Consider the following 26,084-nt stretch of genomic DNA (forward strand, 5'->3'; position numbering starts at 1 on the left):
ACACTTTTCTTTGAAACACAAGGCATATGGTGTAGCCTCTCTCCCCCCAAAGGCGCCCTGATGCATCTTCTCACAGAGTGGTTCCAAGACGGGCACTTCAACTCAAATCACAACCAGCGGGTCCCCCTCCCCTCCTTACTGTACTTTCTGAACCGAAATCTGGATTTCGATGGTCACTCCCCTTCTCCTGGAGTGCCAGAGTTGTTCATTATTCATAGTCCGGGGCGTGTCCTAAGCAGGAGTTGTATATAGGCAAGAAGTTCAGCGGAATGAGAGAACAGATGGGAGCCCAGAGTTACAGAGAGTAGAAGCAAATAGCAGGCAACAAAGAGAATAAAAAGCAGGAAACTTTGCTCTCTTAATTTATATTTCTCCTTCATCTCCCCCTCTTCTCTCCTCTCTGTCTGTGATCATCTCGGGACGTTTCCTCCTAGCCAGACCTTTTTGCTCGCTTTGGGGTTTTTTTTTTTTTTTTTTAAATTTTCTTTTCAAATTTGTGTCTGCGGCAAGAAATCGGTGTCAAAGCCCAGCAGTGAGCTAGGTGCCTTTTTTTCTTTCTTTTTTTTTTTTTTAAAGGGGAGGCAGCAACCAGCTGTCTTGGGCGCTAGCTGATCTTCCTACTGCAGGGAGGGGGGCTGTGGAGGGTCCCGGCTGCAGCTCGTCTCCCCGCGAGTAAAAGGGGCTTAGGAGGGGGGCGTGAACGGTGGGGGCTCTGAGCCCTGTGCTCCGTCCCCAGCCCTCTCCTGGTCTCTCCTCTCTGCTGCGTTGGGGGGCGAGTGACTGTGACTCCCCCCCCCCCCTCCGGTAGTCGGGTGCCGGCTCTGTCCCTCTCCTGCTCGTCCCCTCTGCAGCCCCCCTGGCGCTTGTTGCTATGGTGTCGCGGCTCTGCGCGCTGTGGGCAGTGGCGGCGCTGCTGGCGCTGCTGAGCCGGCGGGCGCTGGCGGTGGGGCCGGTGGTGCGGTGCGAGCCCTGCGACTCGCGGGCGCTGGAGCAGTGCAAGCCGCTGGCGCCCGACTGCTCCGAGCTGGTGCGGGAGCCGGGCTGCGGCTGCTGCTTGACCTGCGCCCTGCAGGAGGGGCGCCCGTGCGGGGTCTACAGCGAGCGCTGCGGAGCCGGCCTCAGCTGCCAGCCGCGCCCAGGGGAGCTCAGACCCTTGCAGGCGCTGCTGGAGGGCAGGGGGCTTTGCACCAACGTGACCGGCGGCAGCAAGCTGCGGACCTTCCTGTTGCAAGGACCACATGTTCCAGGTAAGGAGACCAAGCTCCAGCCGTTGTGTGTGTGTGTGTGTGTGGTTTAGTGCAAAAATTATTACCTCTCCACAGAAAATTGATGCTAAATTGACTTGATGCAAAGTTTAGTTTGCACACACACACATAACCCACTCCCTTGCTGCAAAAATGTTTCTGTTAGATGCCACCCAGTGATTGCGGCCAACTCCTAGCGGACGATTCTTAAACAAAACTCCAGTCTTTAGTGCATCCACTGTTAAGCCTGAGATGGCCAAGTTTGCTGAGCTAGTGGTCCGATCTAGGGCTGTGTGTCAAGTTTGGGATCATTTGGATGAGAGTTTTACAAAGAAAAGGAAGGTTCTTTGTTTTAATCTCTGCTGTTGCGAAATCTTTCCTTGCAAAAGATCTGAGGAAGCTTTTAAAAAAAAAAAAAATGAGAGCGTCACTCCCCCTCTCAACGGGGTGACTGACTAGGCAGCTCTGCCAGGCTGAGATATTAAAAAATGGGTGATTTATTTGTACAGTTCCTAGAAAGAAAGGAGGAGAGTACACAAAAGGGACAAATATTTTCCCAGGCTGGAAAATTATTAACTATTTAAAACAAAGCATCAGAGACTGGTGGTTTTAAAAGGGGTGAATACTATTTGCAAATAAACGATGGATAAAAACAAAACTTTCCCATACTCTCTTGCAAGTGGAACCAGTTACAGTTTTAAGAGGGTGGGAAGATTGGAGCAACTTCTGTAAGCATGCACATTTTGCAAGGTTCAGAAACAGGGAATTCAGATCAAGAAAAGCACAATTAATTTCTGCACAAATTTCGTTAGAGAGTTTACTAACCAATATTGAGTATGTAACAACGACTTTAGTTTTTCACTGTTCTTTTTAAAGCAGCCTGGAGTTTTTTTTTCTGGGTTGCAGACACTCTTTGGCTGGCCTCTCCATAGCTGTGTGAAGGGAAGTGGCTTCCAGTGTGCTCTTAACTGGCTGCTGCTGCTGCAGAAGCACAAGATGCCTTATTATTATTATTATTTATGTGCGGCTCTCAAGCAATGACAGTTTGAAAGAGGGAGACTTCAAAATACGCTGAGTGAAATTTTAAACCTCATTGAAATACATGACACATTCTTCATCGTAAGAGCTTGATGCTGTTAACTCTGCCTTAAAAGGAATCTGAATGAAGACCGTATCCCTTGAAATGGGTGAAACTCGGCAGAGTCTAATTATCAGTTATAATTATTATTTTGTAGGCAGATGGATCTATAATTTCATTTTTGTTCTGGATCATTTACCAATGGTCAGCCCTAAATAGTTAAAAGGCTAAAGCCCTATTCCTGCACTCCTTACTCAGACATAAATCCTGTTGAAGTCAGCGGGAACTTTGCCCCTGTGTATAAAGTGAAAAGTAGGTCTCTTCCTGGGAATAAAAGATGAGTGCTTAGTTTTCAAGAGGGAAGAAATCTGCTGAACCAATGCCATGTGTAGTGCCTGCCTCTTTAAGGGACTACTAGAGTTTCAACCCTAAATCCAAGTTTCCAATACAGATTCTAGCATACAACAAACTCTTAGAATTGGTTCAGATCTTTTCCCACATATGTATATATGTAGAATACCATGTAAAATTGTTTCTGTCATTGTTAAGTTACAGCAAGTGCTAAAAAAAGTTTTATATAGATTTATATTTTTAAATGTCAGTTTAATGCCAAATTTAGAAGGCCATTAACTTTTAGTGTAAGCTAAATATTTTTGGCATTAAAACAATTCAGACATTTTAAGGGACCTTTTTTAATATTATTAAGTAGAGAAAAAAGGCAAATCTTCCTGTGCAGTAGCTTTTTCATGATGATTTTGAGCATGTTATGAATGGGTATGTAACTAACATGACAGCAGCTCTTTAGAACAAACTGATGCAATACAGTATGTTTTGGCATTATAAAAAATATTGTAGTAATAGTCTTAAATCTGATTTGAGAACTGCTTAAGAACAGGTTGACATGATTAATTATATGAACTATGAAGTGGCCATTGTAGTCTGTTGATTATATAATGCGTATTAAAAATATTTTCAAAATCTATATATACATAGTGAACAAACTGGAATGGCTGCAAAATACTAATTGGGGAAATAATTTAGATTTAGGAGATATAGATTATTATGTTCTATTGTATCAATTCCTCCAAACTTCATTGAGAATGAGAAAAAAATTCTACTGTAAAAAAAAAAAAGAAATTAAACCACAAAAAATATGTTCAAATACCGCTGAGAGTCTGAGTTAAACCCACAAAAGCCAGGAAATTCAGAGTTAAGATTTAAACTTCCTTAATCCATTTGCGCTGGGAGTTGGATTTTCCTGGTCAATTATGTCTATTGCCAGCAGTGGCTACACCAAAACCACTGGTTCAAGATGTTAAACTCTGATCCCTCCTTCTTTTCCCTGTGCTTATGTATTGCTGGGGCCTTAGGGCCATATGTGCTAAAATTGTTGGACTCAAGTTAACTGTTAGGAAGGGCTTTCAGTCTTAATACTGAATGTCTTAGCTTTTATGGTTTTTAGTGAGTCTCTTAGCACTATTTTAATATGGATTCTGTGCTTTAACTTTAGTATAGCATTGAAGCAACGGTATTAGTAATATGTGCCCTGCACATTAGTTTCATTGTATGTTCCCAATGTGATTTCCTTTCCTTTTATTAAAAAGTTCAGATGGCTAGCAGCTAGAATGCTGAAATGCAGCAAGCAGTGTGAGTTAGGTGATAGAGCGATATAAAATATCACAGAGGATATGCAGCTCTTTATACTGGAAGTGTCCTCCTGTATAGTAATAGTATAGTATAGTATAGCATATGGAAACATTGTGTCTGCAAAATTCTGAGGCACTTTATTTCTTTTTTACTTCTACGGAAAGAAGATGGAGAAAAAATATTCTAAACTCTTCTGGCTCATAGTGAAAAGCCAATAAGCAGGATGTTTGTTTTTTGATGGCGATGTTGTGTTCATAAGCTGAAATTATTTCATATGTGAATAGAATCAATTTGGAAAATTCTCTATCAACTAACAAGTAAAAATTCACTCACTAGATTTTTGCAGTATGTGGGATAAAATTAAAAAATAACTGTATTAATGCCCATTAAAATCAACATGCTGTATTGCTTCTATTTAGTAATACCTCTGCTAATTCCCTTTCTGGAGAAGATAAAAAGAAGAGACACTTATCTTACAGAGTAGTAATCATCATAACACATTACAGGAATTCATTATCTCTACTTAGTGATAATTACATCAGTTCTAGAACAGAAATAAATTATTTGAATTTTTTGTATGTCTTGCATTGGTTACAGTTGATAGATTTCTGACTCAGGTCCAAAGTCTGGAAATGATCAAGTCCTGGTGCAGACCTGCCCCCTTCTGGTGGGAAAAAACTTCAACTCAAGGGAAGCAGTTGGCTGTATATTCAGCTTAGATAGCAGTGGTTTCAAAAATATTTGAAATCAAGCTGATGTAAATGAAAATTTTTCATACAGTTAAGTAGAAAAGATGTATAATTTGTAGCAACCAGCAATGACAGTGGAATGTTAGAGTTAAAAGGGTTACTAGGAGTTCATGAGATTTTTCAGTCATGAGAACATTAGAATTCTTTCTGTTCAGGGAATAGAGACATTGCTGCTTAGAGGACACCAAGTCACTTCAGGCTTTGTATATTTTTTAATAAAAAAGAAAAGACAAATTAGAAACTTTTAAAATAAGCTATTGTGCTCCTAGATTTAACTGAATAATTAACTTTGTTTCTTTATTGAATTTATTTTATTTGAAGGAAATTCCAGTGATTCAGAAGAAGACCAGAATGCCAGTAGCATAGAGAATCAGGCAATCCCTAACTCTCACAGGGTGTCAGATTCCAAATCACATCCACACCACACCAAAATAGATATAATCAGGAAAGAACAAGCCAAAAATACTCAGCGCTACAAAGTGGATTATGATTCACAAAGTACAGATACACTGAATTTCTCTTCTGAATCCAAACAAGAGACTGAATATGTAAGTATTTTTATAATTAGAAAAGATAAATACATTCTCTTGCTTTTTTGGGGGGAAGGAAGGGGTATGCTGCATTTGACAAGATAAATAGAAAACCAGATGGTGGTAATTGTTGTAGCCGTTTAAGGAGTTCTGACTGTGTGACCAGTAAAACTATTGGAGATGCAAATACAGAGGGTCAGCAGGCCAGACAGACCACATTTGGAAAACACAGAGGCCTAGTGTTTGTTTTTACTCTGATTATCAATAATAATCCTTGGTCAGTAAAAAGCCTTAATCTCACCTATAGTATCACCATGGGTGTGAACAGATACAGACTAGGACTACTAACACCTTGATTAAATTTGATTACCCACTGGCAAGAAAGGAGGGGTAATGTAAAAAAGAGAAAGGCCTTATATTCAACCCAAAGGTCTGAGTCTGTGCTCCGGGAAGCAAATTATGGAAAGTGCTCTATCATGGGACTGAAAACCAGCTTTTGACTGATTATCAGATGTGTCTAGTGCACATAAATCCGTGTCTAGATTTGTAGTGTTTGCTCTGTCACACTGAAAATGTCTGCAGGTCATGACACATAAATATAAGAGCTGCCACTGTTTCTTATTCCTTATTTACAATACATGGGCTGAATTTGCAAGGCAGCCTGGGTACAGGGAATGTGAGCAGGTAAAACTCTGATTCATGTACTGCTCTTGGCAGACAACCTGGTTATTCTCATACTAGTGCCAACAGGCATACAGAATGTTGCTTGGGTATACTTTGGCACGGTGTCAAAACATTCCTGGGTGATGCAGACATATCTTTCCTTCTGTAAAAGGAAGGTTTCAAAACCTACAAAAGGTAGCGAGTTCTAGGTAAAGAGTAGATGGCAGCTATGATAAATGAGCAAGGTTGCTTTTCCTCCATGTTCAATGTATCACTGAAGTCAGAGAAATCAGACTTTCCAGTTAAAGCACATTAGTGTCTGAGGTGTTCAGAATGTCCGTCTTCCAAAAAGAAAAAAAATCTGTTTATAGCAGAATTATCATTTTAGGTAGTTGTGAAGGATGATGGGGTACTGATCTAGAACTAGCGTTTCTATAGTATGGCTATACTGTAGCAAGCTTCCTAGTCTAGATAGTTGGACTTGTGCTAGCAGGATCCAAGCTAGCATGCTCTAAATTGAAGTATGGATGTTTGTGGTCGTTTCTGTTCACCCTATTTTCATGGAGCTTTTTCTGCTTAGTGCTTTTTAATGTCTAAAGATTTACTATTTTTAAGAATATAGGCTACAGGGTTTGAGCGAAAGGATTTCATTTGTGCTTTCTAAAACATGATCATTGACAGGGTCCCTGCCGTAGAGAAATGGAGGACACATTAAATCACCTAAAGATCCAGAATGTCTTGAGTCCAAGAGGATTCCATATTCCAAATTGTGACAAGAAGGGATTCTACAAGAAAAAGCAAGTGAGTAATATTTCTTGATCATTTCAATAAGTGTGTTTCAGCTTTTTCCACATCTTCCACATTCTATTAATACAAAGTCAAGTTTAACATTATTAGTAGTGTTCATATGCAGTACATAGCACTTTACTGAAACATTAGTTTAATAACAGTTTTAGCATCTGGTGACATAACACCAAACCATGTCATGTGTGAATAGTGTTTTTATTTGCTGTCGTTCCTGACAACAGATTAATATGAGAAACTTCATACCCAATCACACATGGGTTGGCCAGAGTCCTGGATTATCAGTGCCCAACAGTTTATAAAAAGCATTGCCTCTCTGTAATAACCTACAGAGCTAAATGTTGGAGTCACCATATGACTGTAATAGATCAATGCTTTGAATTGTAAATAGCTGCTTAAGAGTTCCTAGAAGAACCGGGTTAGGTCATATTACAAAAAACAACTTGAGAAAGCCATATATCTGTCCTTTATGCACTGCAGAGATCATTTCCAAAATCTATGTCGTGTTATAGTGACAGTGATACATTCAGCATTTACTCTGCAATAATGATGGTCTCTCAGTCACTTGGGTTTTCCGTATGCATTTGGTTATGAGGTTCTGACCTTCCTTGACAAATGCAGACACCACCACAACTATTCATGCCTTTGTTATCTCCATATTGAACTATTACAATGTGCTCTTACGACCGCCCATGAAGTACTCTCAGGAAACTTTTGCTAGTGGAGAATATATCAGCCCCTCTGCTTAGTGTTTTTCCATGTCAGAACACATAATTCCAATGTTTAGTAGATTGCAGTGGCTCTGAATTAGTGTAGCTTTTAATTATCAGGAGTTCTCAAGCTTTTCCAGAGGCTGGATCACAACTTTAAAGAGAGTTGGTTTTGTGGACCGCCTTCCTCCTCCCTTTTTCACGATTACTCAGGCCCACTTCTCCCTCCACATCCCTATGGTAACTATGGTAAGCAGTGGCTTACATCAGAAAATAATATTAAGAAAGCAGTCCATGTATTTTTAGCTGTCTTCTAATGTTGTTTATCAGTTGGAAATGAGGAGAGTGAAGTGAGCAGCCAACCCGACGTGGCTACTACTAATCCATGGACTTCACTTTAAGACCTGCTGCTCTCTATTTCTTGGATCATGGATTTCTTAAAGCATGTCTACACTGCAAAAAAAAGGTGTGTTCTTAATTTGGGTTAGCTAACCTGCATTAGCTAACTTGGGTTAAAGTAGCAGTGAAGACACAGCCACTCGGCTTTTAACTCGGGCGGGAAGCTAAAGTCCAACCTCAGGCTGCCTTATAGACTTTAACTCAAGTGGCTATGACATCACATCTCTTTTAACCCAGGTTAGCTAACCTGAGTTAAGAACACACCTTTTGTTTCAGCATAGATGTACCCTTAGAGACAACCTTTCCTCTTATGTAACGTTTCGACAACTGAGATCAGCAACCTCTGTGGATTTGATCATGGGCACTCGCAGTGGGGGCTCCTGGCTCTAGAATTCCCTTCTTCCATTGGTCTGACAGTGCCAATGTTTGTTGACCTTTAGGGAATGCTGCAAAGCTCATCTATTCACTCTAGCTTTTCCTGAGCAGCTGGTGATTTTCCCAAGCAGGGCAAGTTTCTTTTTTTGGGCTGGAGGTCTCATTTAAGCTGGCGTCAGTTCTCGTTCCGGGATATTTTAACTTGATGTAAATTAGGTTAGGGCCATATGCAGGCTGCAGTTCTCAGTCGGCATTCATTCAAAATGCCATTGAATTCAATGAGAGTTATTCAATGAACTGAGGACAGCACTGACCCTCTGAGTGTTTGTTCCTATAACATAGAAGTATTTAGCTTATTTAAAGCAGTAGATATTCTAACAGAGTTCCGAGAGAGATATTTTTTGTTACATACTACAGTCCTTGTGCGGCTTTAGCTGTTAAGGAAGTCCAAAGAATATGATCTGCTTTATCCACTTGCAGAACTTGTGTGCAGTGCTTTGTCAACTTGCAGCACTTAGATTGTGCGCTCCTTCTGAAATGGACTGTCTTTCTTCAGTGTTAAGAAAGCGCTTAGCATAGAGTGGGTACTACTGTAAATAAACAAGAAATAATAAGATCCACTGGCACCAAAATTTTAATATGCATTTTTGAGCATTGGTAATTCTACCCTGGAGGCACCTGGGCAATTCCCTATTCAGAAAAATGATATTAAAATAAATCTACCTTGATGTCAATTCTAGTCATCATTCAAAGCTACTCATTTAATAGAAGAAGATGAAGACCCCATGCCAGGGGAGCTGCTTCTGCACTCTAAACTGTATAGTGCATGTTCTACCAGAGGCTTTAAAACTGCATCTGCTGAGCTTCAGAGTAATTTCCTGCACTACATTTAATGGCCCATCAGGGTGGCGCCTGTGGCAAAGGATTGAGGGGTAGTTACAAATATGCCCAGTCCTGCCAGGTGCTGTATCATATGCCTGTAAGTCCCGCTGGTTTCAATAGGGAAGCTTAGCACCTTGCAGAATCAAGCCCTCAATGAGCACAGGTGGAATCAGAACGAATAAGTATCCTATCTCAGTGTTGATCTAGTGCTGACACTATAACTGCATCATTAGGACTGCTGAAAAAGGTGGGTTGAGAGACTATAATCATTGCTACTTTCACTGGGAGGTCAGTAATGCGATGTCCTGTGGCCAGTTGATGACATTGGTATGTTAGTGAATTAGCAAGAAGCATGAGAAGCACCAACACTTAACAGGAGCAACACGTGAAGGCTGTCATGTTTATTAGGAAACTGACCAGAAAATCATGGGGTTCATGGACCCTACAAACCACAACAATTGCCTTGGTATGCTCTGCAGCTCAATGCTGTGCACCAGTGTGGTTTCAGAGCAATCACACTAAACTCCTTGATACTCAACTCAGACCTGGTCTACACTGGCTGCGGATTTTGGCAGCAGTCAACGGGAGATACGCAAGCTATGTACAGTAACTTTCGTATCTCCCATCGACTTCCTAACGTCTGCTTACCGCGGCGTCTCCACTGCACTGTGCCAACAGGAAATGCCCTCCCATCAACACAGTGCTACGCTTCTTGTCGGGGTGGATTTATACAGAGTCGACTTCGATTGAGCGAGTCTTCACTGCCACTCAGTCAAACCCGCAAAATTGACCCTGCACTGCCGGCGATGTCGCCGGCAGTGTAGACATAGCCTCAATAACACCATTCGCATAGTGTCAGGGATGTCATTGACCCTGCTGAGAAACCACCGGGTTTTGATTTATGTCAGAAAGACTGGTGCAGATTGAATCGCATCATGTATCTCATGAGAGATGTGGACAAACCCTCTTTAAATGAAAAATGAGGCAAACACCTGTATGCAACTGTGATCACCATCATGGAGCAGTTATTTCACTGGGGGCCTGAAAGACAGTCACCAGCTCACTGCTGCAGCAATGTGCTGGCTATCAAATCTAGGTATAAATTGGTGATCATTGCTATCTACACAAGATGTCTGAAAGAAGAAAAAGATTAGTACTGCTATCAAATCTTGATGCAGGCCTTAACTTTAGGGTTCAAGGGTAGATTCAGCAGCTCACAGAAATGCAAGATAAAATGCAAAATAATATATTTACAGTATCTATCTAAAATGAAGTACCAGAATAGGAAAAAGCATTGGTATGAGAATTAAATACATACATGGTACATTGCACTCACTGTCCTATGGATGATGTAGTGATTGTCCTGTTGATTTGCAGCATCTGAAATCTAAGTCGGATACTTTAGGAACTAATCTGATTAACATAAAGCTAGGTTATTGTATGAATTTCCTGCATTGCTACTATTAACATCAGTCGGCATTTGTAATTCAATAGTGTTCACATTATGACAGAAGAATTCAGTGTGATATACTAGGAAATAGTAAATCATCCTAAATCTCTTAAATCATTCACTGTCCTATGAATTAGGCATTTTTAATCATGGAAATATTGTCTGCTTTCTGGTACCTCTAAAGTAGTTGGATATGCAACTCAGTGCACTATGGTGGATACAGCATCTCCAAAGAATGCTGCCCTGGGAAGGTTAGCAAAAATTAGATGTTTGCATATTTTACAAAAGTAGTTCATTCTTTACCAGCTTAGCTAACATATCAGAAGCTGTGTGGTGTACTGCTTAGAACAGTAATTTGGAATCAAAACTCCTCCTGTGTTTCTCGTGACTATGCCACTGACATGGACCCTGATCCCACAAGCTGCTCCACACAGGCAAACAAGCATTCATATCTAAATGGCTCCCCATTGAATCCAATGAGTTTCAATCCTGCGGTTTGCTCTGTATGAGCAGACGCTTAGGTCCATGCAGATCCCCATTGAATTTCAAATTGCAGGATTATGCCTTTTTGCCTCAGCTTAATGTCATATTAGTATCCACCTCATAAGGTGTTGTGAGTATCAAATAAAATGTTAATAAACATTTTGAGATCTTAAGACAATAAAGGCCCTTTATGAGTTCAAATTATATGTTTGTAGAGAGATATAGATACAGATACAGTCCAGTAGTACAATGTATTTCAACACAGTGCCAGGCAATGCAGAGCAGAATTAAAAAAAACAATATGGTTATAAAGGAGCAACATTTATTTACAGATAAGTTATAGGTTTGGGATGAATCTGGTGAAGTATCATCATCTAAAAGAGCCATATAAAATCTTTCATAAGGAAGTTTTCCTCATCCTGTTAACATAAACCACCTCTCTTCCTCACTCTTCAGGAACACGTTGAATGCAGTTGTTCTTCATGATTTGATTTGTAGTTATCTAGTAATTGACTTTCCAGACACCCTCGGGGGTAGTTTTAATGAGTGAGAAGTGTGCTATAAAGGAATTTTATCTATTCAGATACATCATGTAAAGCAATTTAAATTTTGTTTTTTATATTTAATTATTTTTAAATCAAGGGCACAGGGAAATTATCAAATAAATGTGGTTGCCAATAAGCACTTAGCCTCTTTCAGATTGTACATGTGATGTACAACCTGAAGTCAAATAGGAGAGTCAGTGCTTGGTACTGGAATCTACATGAACAGTTCTGAAAGGATTCTCTCCTGTCCATTATCAATGAATATTTGTTATTTACTCAACATTTCTTTCCTCACCCTTCTTGGTAAACACCAGTTTAAAAGTAAACTGGCAGGCTGGTTTAGTGGTTGTTCTAGAGTAGAGGGATCAGAGTTTGAGTCCATAGTTTAATTTTTGCTCCTAAGACCTCAGAACCTGGAAACATGGTATTAGAGTCATTGTATTCATGCCCATGGAAAGGGCGCGTTATCTCATTCTTCAGTAAACCTTCTAACAAACTCAGGAGTGACACTGATGGACTCTAAAGACATCTGTATTCAATCCTCAAGTAAATTGTATAAAAGGGAGGAAGAGATAAAAAGGGGAGGGATTCCTACAGACTGTGACAGGACCCCTATGTTTTTGTATCCAGCACCAGATCTATTAGATATTGATCCCTACTTGCTTGTGCCAAAGTCATTTATGTAAGGTTGTACTATAGTACTGTGATATATGGGTAGAGTTTCATGGTGCAGGTGGCTATCTGTCTCAAGCTAGCAAACAATTTTTGTTAGAATTAAGATTCTCTAATATTCTCTATGAATTATCCCAAATCCATATAAATGGCCAGATCTTCATTAGGTATGAATTGACAAAGCTCCTCTTAAGCCCAGAGGCCAAAATAACTTTTGGTGTCAATTAGAGTTTTCTGTTCCAAGTTATGCCAGTTGCAGTCCCATAGGGACCACTGTTCTGTCCAGGAGTTAAGTGGAGCCCCTTAAGCTTTGCCATGCCCCTTCTGCAGTCCTCTGTAGAGGGGCCAGAGCACGTGGTATGGGGCTGGCATCTGGCCCATCTGACAGAGGAAATCCTCAGCTGCTCCGTTATGGCATCATTCCAGCTGTTTTGCATGTCTGCAGCAGCACAAAGAATCTGGCCCCACTGGTATACAAAACACACAGGTATACAAAACAAAGCATAAGACACATCTTTTTGATGTGCACTATCCATCATTTCAGCTGATTGATGTAGGGCAAGAGAATGCAAAATATAGGAGTTTTAGGGTAAAAATGTCCCTCTTGGGCCAGATCAAATCATTGTGGGAATTATGTCTGCCCCTTGCCCCTTTGCTGGGCAGTCAGTGCAAATCCTTGCTTTGAACTTGAGAGATCTGATAAAACTTTTCTATGTTGCTTTGGAGACAAAGCATTATTTTTGCTGCTTATCTCCAATCCACACAGCACATCTGGGAGTTATGCCCAAAACAAGCTAAGTAAGAGGATATGCACTCCATTGACTGTAGCTTCTAGCTGTATTTAATTCTGAAAATCAGTGATAAGATTGTAAAAAATAAAAAGACATAAATAATTAGAGTGATATTTTTTAAACTGATAATTTGGTTTGCATCTGTATGACTTTGACAGTAATCAAAGTCAGTTCCTTTGAACCATTGAGAATTGTGCAGCATGCTTCAGACAGTATCTCTAAAAGCAAGATGTGGCAGTTATTATTAGAGGTGTAATCCAATGGACTGAATACCAGGCTGGGGGTTAGGAAATCCTCAGTTTAATTCTTGACTGTGTGGCCTTTGGAAAATCACTTAAGAATTTCTGCCTTAGTTTCCTTATCTATGAAATTGTTATAGTAAAAGAGATGTTGACAGTGGATTAAAATATCTTGATGCCAAACAGCTTTAAGGATTAAACATTACCAGTTCAGTTAGTGCCTGATCCAGTGCCTATTACAATTAATGGAAACATTTGCATAGATTTCAGTGGGCATTGGATCAGGCCACTAATGGATACAGATAAAAGGATAAAGGATCAAATCCATGTTGGGTTCTTGTTTAAGGACAACTGACTGAATGGCTAACGTGTAATTCAACTAAAGATAATCAGATAATTAGGCTAATTAATAGTGCAGCTCTTTTCTTGATTGGCCAGTGATGATTTTCCTTTTCAGAAAATAAGTGTGAATTTACTTTGGACCTGAACTTGCAAACATTCTTTTGACACAACTGCCATTTAAGTGATTAGGATTGTTGCATGCATTGCGGCTGCAAAACAAGTCTTGAGGTTTTGAAGGAGAGAAAGCTTTCAGCTTGTTATTTCAGCATGTGACATAATCTTTAGTCCTTCTGCCCAAAGATATAAAAGAATAATAGATTTAGATAATCACCTTCTGGCCTCAGAATCAGTGAATCTAAATGTGTTTGTTTTTAGTTAGAGTGAGTCCTTTTAATTAATGTATAGTAATTAACATGGTTAAAGCAAACATTTCCTTAGGGAGAGATGTCTGTCCAACACAATATCCAGCTTTCTGAGCCCTGCAAACCTTGAAAGGCTGTGAGTGATGTTTGCTTCATGGCAGGATGATGGAATCCAAAGAAAGTTTCCCAGCTATGGAAACCCCAAAGAGAACTGTTCCCCCACAAGTCCATGGTGGGGAATTGCGGAGCTGGCTTGTGGTAGGGATAAAGAAGTAAATGAGCTCCCCACTTTCCACAGTCCTCAACTAGCAGGACTGTATGTGCTGCACTGTCTGGCCTTGGATGGGAAAATGAATGGCTCTTGGCTCAGGGGCCAATCAGCTAGGTTATAAGGATGAAATTCACTCCTATGCAGATGCCTGTGCACCATTTAAGTCTTACTTTAACCTTGTTTTGCGGACTTAATTAGAGCCTGCATAGGCCTTCTGCAGGCTCTTTGAACGTGGATAAATCTCACCCTCAGTGAATAAAATACATTAGCTGGAAGTGTGCATCAGGACACCTGCCTGCGATGGAGGATGTGTTCTTTTGCTCCCTTTCACAGTGGTAACAGGGTGTAGTGGGGTCTTGAGGCTACGTGGCTTCTCTGTTCTTGTTGCTGTTGTCATATAGCAGGAGCCTGGTAAATTTGTGCCACAGACTCTTCAAAAGTCTTCACTGACTAAATGGCAGTCATTTTAGCTCTGATGAACATGTCTCTGCAGTCGGGCATTCAGTGACTCTGCAACCATAAAATCTCGAAAGTCCAGCTGATGTAGATGGTGACTTCCCCCTGAGAAGGAGGTTGACTGGCGAATGCCTAATATGACATTCCATGACTATTAGAGGGGTGCTTCCCCTTATAACAGAAAAAAACCTTCACAGTTACAGAATGTAATATGCAATATGTGATGATCAGGAACTATGTACACTACCTTAGACTCTTTTTTTAACTCTTGGGGTCTTTAAAAGAATCTCCTTAGTGTGCATGGTAAAATAAAACTCACTTGGTTTTCCATCTTTCGTGTACTAAATTATTATTTCTAGGGAAAGCTTTAGCTTATATATATAGCAAAAGCACACACACACTATGTATTATAATTTCAGGTTGTCTTGTACAGTCAACAAGCCCTGCTAGGCAAGTGTTTTGCTAGAGATTATTTAGGTTATGGATTAATATGCAGGCAACCTTATTTATAGGAAAATATATATGTAAAGTTCTAATATACCTAGCAGTTGTTGAAGTGATAACTCTGTTGCAGGGGATTATATATCTGTTAATAAATGTCAACTACAGTACTGAAATTCCTCTGGCAAACAGATGCAAGCTGAGGTGTTATTGCTGCAAGCGCAGTCTTTGCCAAATATGTGCTCCTGTAGTATGGTCAAATTAATCTGTTGAGTTTCTTTCCCAAATCAGGGACCTAATCCTACAACCCTTACTGTTGCAAGCAGTGTCATTGAAGTTGGTTTTGCTCAGTAGTGGACAACTGTGCTTTATAATATCATGTAGAGTGATTCTAAGTGCTTCTAAGAATAGTTTTATTATGTGATGATAATAGTTTGTGCTAGTAATCAGAATTCCATGTACTCGCAGCACCAGCAGTGCTGGGTTGGCCACATTATATTTCTGAAGCTATCAAAGAGATTAGAATTAACTTGAATCCCTGTTGTACTGAAAAAAAAATTGTGCTAACTGAATCTTATGTTTTGTTTCAGTGCCGCCCATCCAAAGGCCGAAAGAGAGGCTATTGCTGGTGTGTGGATAAATATGGACAGCCACTTCCTGGATATGATGGGAAAGGAAAAGATGTCCACTGCTACAACTTGGAAAGCAAATGAGGAATAGGTGCCATCTCCTGTGGAATCTGCGTGTGGCAGTTGGACCCATCAGAGATCTTGGAGGGACTGGGGAAAAAAGCATGGACTGCATTGGACTTGGAGTTACGAGTTCTGCCTCCTACTGATACTGGGGGATTCATCGACTCTATGCACTCTGCAGCTGCACCCTGTCACTGACACACTTCCCGCTTTCTATAGAACATATAGGGAGCTCTGAATTCCCAAGTAAATCTGCACTATTTATCCCCAGAAAGAAAAAAGGCACTTCAGAATGGATTCAGGGAGTCTCCACTGACTTTTTAAAATAACGGCCTGTGACCAGTTTGATCCCGGAAGATACTGTGTTTTATTTTAAAGAATTTATAGATTGTAAGCTTGTAAAAATATTAAAAAACAAAACAAAAAAAACAACCCAAGGATTTAAAGTTTAAGCTTTTTTTTATACAGGTCTGACGGGAAACTTATCTTCACGGGTAAAATGTTTTATAAAAATTTCAAAGAACTTTTTAAAGAAACGTGTTTCTAAAATAAAGACATGGCTATTTTTTTCTGTAAAGTATATTATGAATATTCTGTTAGTCTGTATTTAATATAATTGTTTTTTAATAAACGTTATTTAAATGTAACATGTGAATACCAAATGTTATACATTTATTTTGCTACTGAATCCAGGCAAGTCAAAAAACAAAGAGGATTGTAAATAGAATGGCATATATCTTTACTTAATCTGGATGAGGCAAAGTATATTTCCTGAGTGAAGAAAAAGTTTCCTAAAGAAGCTGAGTTTCCCTATTTGAAGTAGCTAAAACCATCAAAATAACTATTTTAATTCATCGCTCTCTTGGGGTTTTTTAGAGCATACTTCACTATAGTACTTAGGTGTTAGGTGAGAAATTAATAGTTGCGGTGAAATTGACCATAAACAACTCTTCTCTCCAACTTGCTTCAGGTACTCTAACACAATTTTTTTCTTCTTCCCCCTTTTTAAAACTGTTAACACTAGATTAATTTTCTGTTCTTGGATATTCTTTCTTCCTTTTGTGACACTTCTTTTAAAAACAAGCTTATATGCATTTTTAATTGTCTTACTACAAAAACCTAACTAACGACCATATTCTACCTTCATTCTACATGAGGAAATCCTATTAAAGTCAGTGCCAAAAGTGTACAGCAAAGCGGTTATAGACCTACATTTTAAGGCTCTCAGGGCTCAACTCTTCCATCACATGGTTATAACTGCCACTGACTTCATTGGGAGTTGTCTGCTTGCCTCTAAGAACAGAAGAGTAGCCATCCGGTTTTAAAAAATATCTGTCATGCATTCATTTAGGTTTTCAATCTGAAGAGAAATTATGTTCTTAATTTGTGGTTCTTTCAAGTATCTGGCATATGGTATCAATTGAAGTTGGATTCCCATTAAAATTAATGGGAAGGTCTACATGAAAATCAATGGTGGAATGTGGCCTATGGAATTTAGTATCTTTTCCTTTTTGAAGAAGATTTGAAAATTAATACCATTTTCTTACAAACTGCATATATAAGTGAGTGGTGTAACTTTAAAAAAAATCACCATTAATTGCATGTCTTATGAATATTGAGCCAGGAAATTAGAGTCAGGAATGAGATGATTTTTGTGGCTGCGGTCACTACCCTTGTATTTGGCTTGGGTTAACGGAGCAGCCTTACTTGTGTCCCATGCAGTTTCTTAATTTGTAATCTAACAAAAGGATCTTGTAGCATCATTAAAACTGAAATCCTAACCCGGGAGAAGATCTGTGAAGTAAACACAGTGTATATTTAACAATATTCAATAATAATAATAATTAATAAAAATTCACTCATTCATGAACTGCTGGAAATGTAAGCTACTATCTTACCAGAGAAAGATGGATGCCTTCCAAGCAACATTCTTCTTGCATGCAAGAAATGTTTAAAAAAACTTAACAGCCTGTGGCAACATTTCTGGTTAGCTTTTAAGGCCTTGAAAATTTATTCTTTGTCCCTTGACAGCAATGAAAAATATCTAAATATAGGCAAAATGGGATGGTTGATTAAGGTTCTTTAATGACACAAAGCCCTTTAATGGACCATTGATTGTTTACAAAAATGCAAAATCATTGAGAGCTCAAACAAAACAAGTTCCTTAATTAATTTAAGCAGATTGGGTGTCCTATACATTATTTTTAAAATATGATCTATTGATTAACTTGCATTCTTGTGCAATGTTAATGAATCTAGTCTTTTTGTGACATACAAAGCACATATCCTTAGCAGTAAAATAGGGTTTATGACTATGTACCAGTCAACTTTTCAACTTTATAAAAAAAGAGGTTAATGTAGCTAAAAATAGCAAATAACATGTTTCTCTTGTGTGTGTGTGTGTGTGTGTGTGTGTGTGTATATATATATATACACCATTTCCTTGATGAGTAGTTGACTGCTATATATTTCACAGGACCATGGTATACTTACTCTAATACCAGACACTGCAGTTTGTGTATACAAGTTTCCCAGCAGACAACATTCTTGGTGTGAAACACAAAGTAACCTTATTGCTATCACAAAAACACTCATTAAAATGATGAACTGTGCTTTTTTCATGTTACTATTTCTATTAAGACAAGGGTTCAATTCAACAAACAAGTTACATGGGCATTCAATGATTTTCCCATGGAATGTTGCATGGGAGTTGGACTGTATAATGAGTGCCCAATTTAAACACAAAATATTTGTGGGTTATGTTTGAGCAGTAGAATGTGGGCAGAATCAGGCGAACATGCAAATATATATAGGTCAATCAATATCAGTTTAGGGAAAGATCGCCTTTCACCCCACCCACAGGTTAAAAACTAGTCCTGTTAATAGCTGTAATTAGTGGAGGACTTTATTCAGTAGAAATCTGTTGCAGTTGCTATGTTATTGATGGCAGAAATAGAACCGATGCATTAGATAAATTACTGCTGTTTTTTGTGCCTTCACTCTTCAGCTCAATATTTTACTAAGCGAACATTTAGTAGCTAACATTTTAATTAGCTTTTCTGAGAATTATAGACAATCCAGATGAAAACATTGTAAAATGATCAAGAAAAATATAATTATTGCTAACATTTTTTTTGCATTTTTTTTCCTGTAGTGCAGAGAAGTACAAAAGTTAATTTTAATGTCTGTATGGTGAATGATAGCTTTTCTGCAAGATAATGCTTCTCAAGATGTTACCTAAGTACCATATGTAGACAGTATTGAAGTGGTAAGTGTTTATTTTAACCGGAGTAATATATAGCTGCGTTATAAGTCCCCATAAATGACCAGAATGCAAGTTAAATCTGCCTGCAGGCAACTTTATTATCTTTCAAGCCATTTGAGAAAGTTTCCTTTTTTAATAAACATGCCGTGCTATAATCTTTTGAGCTCAGAATATCCTTTTCCACCATTTTGGCATGCACACCCTTCAGGGCATAATGTTAGCTATTTGTGACAGGGGAAAGGAGGCTTCAATGAAATGAATACCAAAACCACAGAATTAATTAGTTTTTAGTACAGTCTGAACTTTTTATGACTAAATTCCATCGAAACATTAACACAACATAATTCTTTATTGAACTGAATCCTAAAATTAAGTAATGGTTTTACAAATCTTTTGGGAAATCATTTTTTTGTATCTCTATTCACTCTTTAAAACGGGGTGTCCGTTGGATGGCTCCACAGATTTTATGTAGTAGCCGTACAAATTATAGTTAAAGTATGAAAAGTGCTGAGCAACTTTGCTGGATGCCAGAGCTTCATATTTAAAAAGACATGTTTATAAAGGTTACTAGTTTGTATGTGGGTAACGTTCATTTTAAAATTATTGATGGCTGGATTATTAATTTCTATCAGTAGGACATGTTTGCTTCCTATAAAATGAACCTTCTCCCCTCTTTGTTTATTTATAGATCAATAATTCTAAAGACCAAGGATGTTTGAATATTCCAGGGTGGCTGGGGTTTTTTTTGGGTGGGGGGGTGTTAATGTTTATGGTCACTACCTGTATTATAACTATGTTTGAAAGTGTGGGAAGTTCATTCTAGGTATTACTTGCTATTAGGAGGAGTATGTTTTTGCATGTTCATTGGGGATAAATATATCTTTTCAGTTGGAAGCCGTTTAGTCTATCAGCATGTGGTGTCTGGGTGACCATTGCTCCACTGCCTTAGCTCAGCAGAGAGAATATGATGTATCTTTCTACTAAAAGAAAACAGTCCTAGGTACAGTGGTAAGAAACAAATATGTTGAGAAGAACAAGATTTTTAAATCACTGCCTGTTTTTTGTGCTGTGTTAACTGCTGCTGTCCTGGAGATAATTCCACAGGAAGTTAAAAAAATCATAATCAAGCTGTGGTTTAGTCCTAGTCCTCCACTGAAGGGGTGATAGAGCTGTGAGGAGGTATGGTCTGAAACTCTGCAGAGCACAACTAAAAAAGCAAAAGATAATGCTCCAGATCCTAGGTTATTCTTGAAAAAGCCTGCCACTAATTTTACTTCTCTGGCTCTACAGTTATGGCTCTCCATCATTAAGAGCCTACTTGTCATTTGTAACTTTGTCCCACAGCTCTGCATCCCTTTCAGTGGGGATGGCACAGAGAAATTTTGCCGGGAGCATGTCACAGAGAATGGTGGCTCCCCAACGCCACACATGCAAAGCTCAGGAGTTCTGGCCCTGCAGCGCTGGAGCACTGAGGTTTCTGTGGTGAGAGTAGAAGGAGACCATGCATTTCCTGGAGCCCTGGAAGTGGGGAAAGGGGTTCCTTGCCCATGCTGCTCAGTTGTGCCACACAAAGGGCTGCAAAGGGAGCATGTGGCCCCTAAAATTAAAAAAAAAAAGTCTCCGTAACATCACATAGACCAATCCGTTCGCAGTAAAACTGAGAAAAACCAAATGAGACTGTGATCCTGCAAACACTTCTTTTTTATGCACATAACTAGTCATTAGTCCTGCTAAGGGTCCCAATCTCACTGAATGAGTGACATCTCAGTTGGGCTGGGAAATGTGGGCCAGGGTTGCCAAATAGAGGCAGCCTTGTCATGCATTTTCACAGCCCCGCTGAGCTGTCAGGCATCCAGCTAGGCTGCAGGAATGGCTTGCAATTGCTGCTGCTGGCCACCAAGGGCTGCTGTGGTACCTACTGAGCTGCGGTCCCCTCCACCTCTCGTCTTTCATTGGTAGAGCCAAATGGAGAAAGAGCAGGTAGGAGGAGCAGCAAAAGAGCAGCAAATGGCGGTGTCAGGAATAACAGGCGATGCACCCAACACTGGCCCCATGGTCACCCCGACATTCCCCCCCATCAGATACTTCCTCCTGCCTCCAGCAGTTGAAGCACCCATTCATGTATCCTAGCGCCACGCTCCCCAGTACAGTGGTTGGACCAGAGTGTGTTGATCATAAGCTGAAGGTGATGGTTATAATCAAACTATTCCAATATGCAAATTAATTCATTTGCATACAATGGCCTCCATAAAGCAGCACAATACTTGTCAGCTATGGGTCACACTGAAATGCTGGAGTACTTTTCCCATGGTAAGACCATGATTAGTCTTTCCTTAAACCTGTTTCCTACTGAACTAACTTGGGGGTAGCAGGTTGACATTTGGCAAGGAAACAATCCTCAGTGAGAAGACGCTTTGAGTGCTTCTATAAAAATTACAATGTACTGATTTGCATGTATTGGGGCAAACCTTGTGACTTCTATGCTGGTTACACACAGTCCACGCTGCATAGGGTTTTTTCCAATGTCAGTATAGTGTACAGATAAGAAAGGCGGCATGAGTGCCTAAAAGTTGTGGCATGAAAAGCCTAGTGTTGTAGCCATGTTGGGCCCAGGATATTTGAGATACAAGATGGGTAGGTGAATACCTTTCATTGGAACCACTTCTGTGAATGAGAGAGACAAGCTTTTGAGCTTATACAGTGCTCTTCTTCAGAAACATGCTCATGGTGTTACAGCTAAATACAAGGTAGAACAGTTTGTTTAGCATAAGTGGTTAACACATATTTCAAGAGACCAGTCAAGGTGATGTGACTTGTTACCATCCCACCAGTTATAGGGGGAAAAGGTGGCTTGGAGGGAGTGGGGGTTGTTAGTGGATTGGTGTAATAAACCATAAATCCACACCAAGAAAACTATCATCTACAGCCAGGCACTCTCATACCACAGAATCTGTGCTGAGGAGAAAATCCAGGATGTATTTCTTAACACGTTCAAAATCACCTTCACCAAACAAGGATGCTTCACCAGGGAAGGAGATTGCATCAGGGAACAGGACACCCAAATGCCCTGAGGAAATCTGCTTCAATACAGAAATGAAACCCCCGCCATCTGCACACCACTAGTTGTCACCTACCACCCCACACTGGAATCCATATGTGGCATCATTAAACAGTTACAACCAATACTCAATGGGCACCGCATTCTGAAACAAATCTTTCCTGAACTTCTTCTGGCCATCACCCAACCCCCCCCCAGCCTCTTCAATCTCATCATCAGAAACAAGCTCCGCACAGAGCAGGATCCACCAACTCAAAGTGGCACCATACCCTGCCAGAATGATAGATGCAAAATCTGCAGACATATTTCCACTGCTACAATAAACACCCCCCACAACATAACTTTCAAGATCCATGCATCCTACACATGCCTATCACAACACGTGGTGTATGTCAGCCAGTGCACTAAATTCCCCAGTAACAACTATGTGGGTGAAACTAGACAAGCACTATACTTATAAAGGAGACATGATAAAAGACAAAAATACCCTATCACCTGTGATTGAAGACTTTTCCTAAAATGATCGCTGTATATCTGACCTCATTCTCAAAGGAAATCTGCACACCTTCAGATGATGAGCCCAGAGTCTTACATTCATAACTTTTAGATACTAAAAATCATGGGCTGAATAGAGAGACTGGATTTATGGCTTATTACAACTAACTGTAACCCACTAATACCCGTCCCTAAGATGCCTTTTCCTCCCTTCCCCCCCATGAATGGATCAGTGTTAATGGGTTGTGTCCCTTTGCCTAGTCCCTTGAACTATGTGGTAACTTATTGTTCCGCCTTGTATTTAGCTGTGAGCTTGAGTATGTTTCCCAGACTTGAACAGGAGCTCTTTGTAGCCATGTCTACGCTACCACTTCTGCCAGCAAAACTTATGTCGTGCAATGGTATGAAAAAAACATGCTATGTTGGTGAGAGAGAGAGCGTCTCCCACCACCATAGCTACTGCCACTCATAAAGGTGGTTTTATTATGTCAATGGGCGAGCTCTCGGTTGCCTACATGACTTTAACACCATCCCGTCACTGCAAAATGACACAGCTGCTAGCAGATCTTTGTGCCTTGAACATCATTGATAAGAATATTGTGACTTGAATTGACTGGATTGCATAAGCCAAATAATAATAATAACCGCCCCATTGTGCTTATGCATGACAATATTAACTTTATTAACATGATCACATAACATTGTAGTAGGCTACCCCTCCCCCCCACCAGTGGACTTGCAGGTGGGTGTGGTTCGAGAGGGGCTGGGTGAACCACAGTGTTCTTTTGTGGGGGCATGACACAGTGTCCCCAGTTGCAGGGGAAGGCAGGTGCTATATGTTAGGGGTCTGGCTGCATTAAGGCTATTGTTCTTTTCGTTCAATGGTGAAGGCCCACCTCATTCCTTTGGCTATCCTCTCCTACCTTCCTTCAATATGTCACTGGTCCTTTGTCTCATTCACCACATAGGATGGCGAGTGTGTGGTGAATGAGGCAACTGTATAATTTTATCGCCATGGTTCAGGGAATGGAGCCCCACCCCCATGACTGGCTCACCATGCACAGCCACAGAGGATGCAAATGTTCGCTCAGCTACTACAATGTAAATCCCTGGTAAATGCAAATAGACTTTGTCCAAAAATAAGGCACCGATGTGCAGGCCTCCATTATTCACTGAGTAGCCCTGTATATGCTAGCCAGTTGCTGTCACTGCAGACATTCTATAGTGGCAACCAACTTGGTAAGCTGACTTGGGAGAGTTGGCCAAAGAGGAGTGGGTCCAGTTTTGTGGTTGCTGCCATTTGGGGGGTGCCCATCCTCTCCGGAGGGGAGGATGCTCAGGCTTCTTCTTTCCAACTGAATGAAAACTTCAAGACCGGCTGCTGGGCCATGGTACACTTCTTTTCCCAGCCACAACTCATTAGTCACCAATTCCTAGAGTATGACTGATTGTGAGACTTAGAATGCCATATGCAGTGGGGGCAGCTTCAGGAGTACAGATGAACTCCAAATTCATCATTCAGGTCAGAAATGGGACTCTCCACTAAAGGGTGGAAGCTTCATTATCCATGGGCATCTCGCCAGATGACTTTTCAGGAAGGAGCAGCCCTCAGCTATTTTTCTATGAGCTTCTATTTAGATGCTTGTACCACACCCATTACCGTGGTATGTGCGTGCCGCCAAGGATGCCTTAAGCAATGTGACTAGCATCTGTTACGTGTGGTTCCTTCTCCAGTCCATTCCCCAGGGGGAATGTTTTGTGTGTGTGTGTGTGTGTTTTAGGTTTGTTTGTCTGGTTTTGATGTGTTGTGAGTTTTTATTAGTGAAAGCCAGGTCCAAGGGGTGCGCTTGGCTCTTGGAAAGGAAAGTGGTGAGGTTTGAGGTAGTCGTTAGTTCTTGCTGGAGTCTTGGACCAGCCCCCGAGAGAAAGCTCCGTTCCCTGAACAAACAAACTTTGCAGAGGACACTTCCATTGTGGAAGAGAAGCAGAGCTGATGCTGTTGATCGGTCGGTACCTACACTTTGCTGCCCCTCTAAACGCTGCTACCAGACACTATACCAGCCTATACTCCTCTAGGTAAGTGATGCACAGATAACATTGCCTAAAGCTTAACAGAACCCAGTACTAGGAGGAGACTTGTTATATTGGACTTCGGGGCTTCAACAAGGATGGGGGAAATATCACCGTAGTGCTAAAACTGCTTTGGGGGTGGAACAGGGCTGAGAGGAGGTATGGCTGGAGCAAACGTTTGTGCCTGCGATTCCCTGCTGCTGCAAACCCTATAGGGGCTATGGCAGTGGAAGGCACAAATTAGGGCAGCCTCAGGGCCGGCCTAGACTCTTGCCTGACATGCAGCACCCTGTCCATCTCTGCCTCGACGCTGTCCTGGGGCAGCCATCAATCTGGGCCAAGTTAAACAGTGGTGCCCAGATGTTTCTCCTGGTAGCACCTCCAGCTTAAAAGTTGCATAATGCCTGAATCAGAGACTGATGAGCCTATTTTGGGAAGGAGGCCTGACTACAGACACACAGCTCTGCTGGCTGTGTTTTACCATTTAAAGGGACAATACATCTAAAAACTAGTCACTTTTAAGCACTGTGATTCATTATCCTTAGCAAGCTGCTTGAGGTATAAAAGGATCCCTCTGAACAGAAAACCAGGCTATCTTGAGACTACACATTAGATGCCACACCAGAAATAGTACAGCTCATTGTCCATGTGGTTGTGTCTTGGTTTAAGTGTATTTCCTTAAGACGTGATCAAACAGCTGTAACATATACTGAAATCCAACAAATACATCCAATCAATGAGCAGTTACTAGCTAATGCCTGGCAAATGCAAACTCTGTAAGGCAAAACAAATAAGATTTTCTGTGAAGCCAGCTTCCCCACCCCCATCCAACCTAAAGCCTTTGCCAAGAAATTGCAGGGGATTTTATGTTGAGCTGTATTTCCATTGGGCCTTGAGACAAGGTTATCCACTCCTCTCTAGCCTGTTTCCAAGTGGACGGCAGCTTCGCAGGGCTCCCCTTCCACTTGTGGTTAAAGTAGATTGAAACTGGAGGGAGAGATCTTACTGCACCAGCCACGCAGGGGAGGGGGAGAAGCTGTTGGGAAGAGTGCCTTTCTGTGCAGGCAGGGTTTTACTGCCGCTCCTGCAGGTCCTTGTGTTGTCTCTCAAACACACTCAGGCTGCTTCTCTGATGGTTTTGGTGGGGGAATGCATCCAGCTGTCCTATCTGGGCAGTTTTATAATCATTTTCCTTTCAGTTTGCTCAGGGCAAAGGTGCAAAGAAGAGATTGAAAAAGAAAGGAGGAGAGAAACTAAAACCCAACAAGAAAAATGGAGTGCTCTTGAGATAGAACTAAAGAAAAAGATAGGATGGGAGTGCAGGATACAGCTAACCTGGAAAAAAGTCCGCTGGGATGTGGCAAATACTCT

At 40.6% G+C, this 26,084-nt stretch overlaps 1 protein-coding gene across 1 annotated transcript; it reads left to right on the top strand.

Moving 5' to 3' along the window:
- Window positions 1–215: 215 nt before the first annotated feature.
- On the top strand, window positions 216–16,466 carry IGFBP3 (insulin like growth factor binding protein 3). Its single transcript, XM_067550430.1, has 4 exons — window positions 216–1,247; window positions 5,040–5,266; window positions 6,593–6,712; window positions 15,724–16,466. The coding sequence occupies exons 1-4, from the start codon at window positions 872–874 to the stop codon at window positions 15,844–15,846; spliced, it is 846 nt and encodes a 281-aa protein (XP_067406531.1). The 5' UTR covers window positions 216–871; the 3' UTR covers window positions 15,847–16,466.
- Window positions 16,467–26,084: the final 9,618 nt, after the last annotated feature.

This window comes from Emydura macquarii, unplaced genomic scaffold (genome assembly GCF_026122565.2).
Source record: "Emydura macquarii macquarii isolate MOO-44397 ecotype Brisbane River unplaced genomic scaffold, CSIRO-AGI_Emac_v2 contig_1263, whole genome shotgun sequence".
NCBI classification, from domain to species: domain Eukaryota; kingdom Metazoa; phylum Chordata; order Testudines; family Chelidae; genus Emydura; species Emydura macquarii.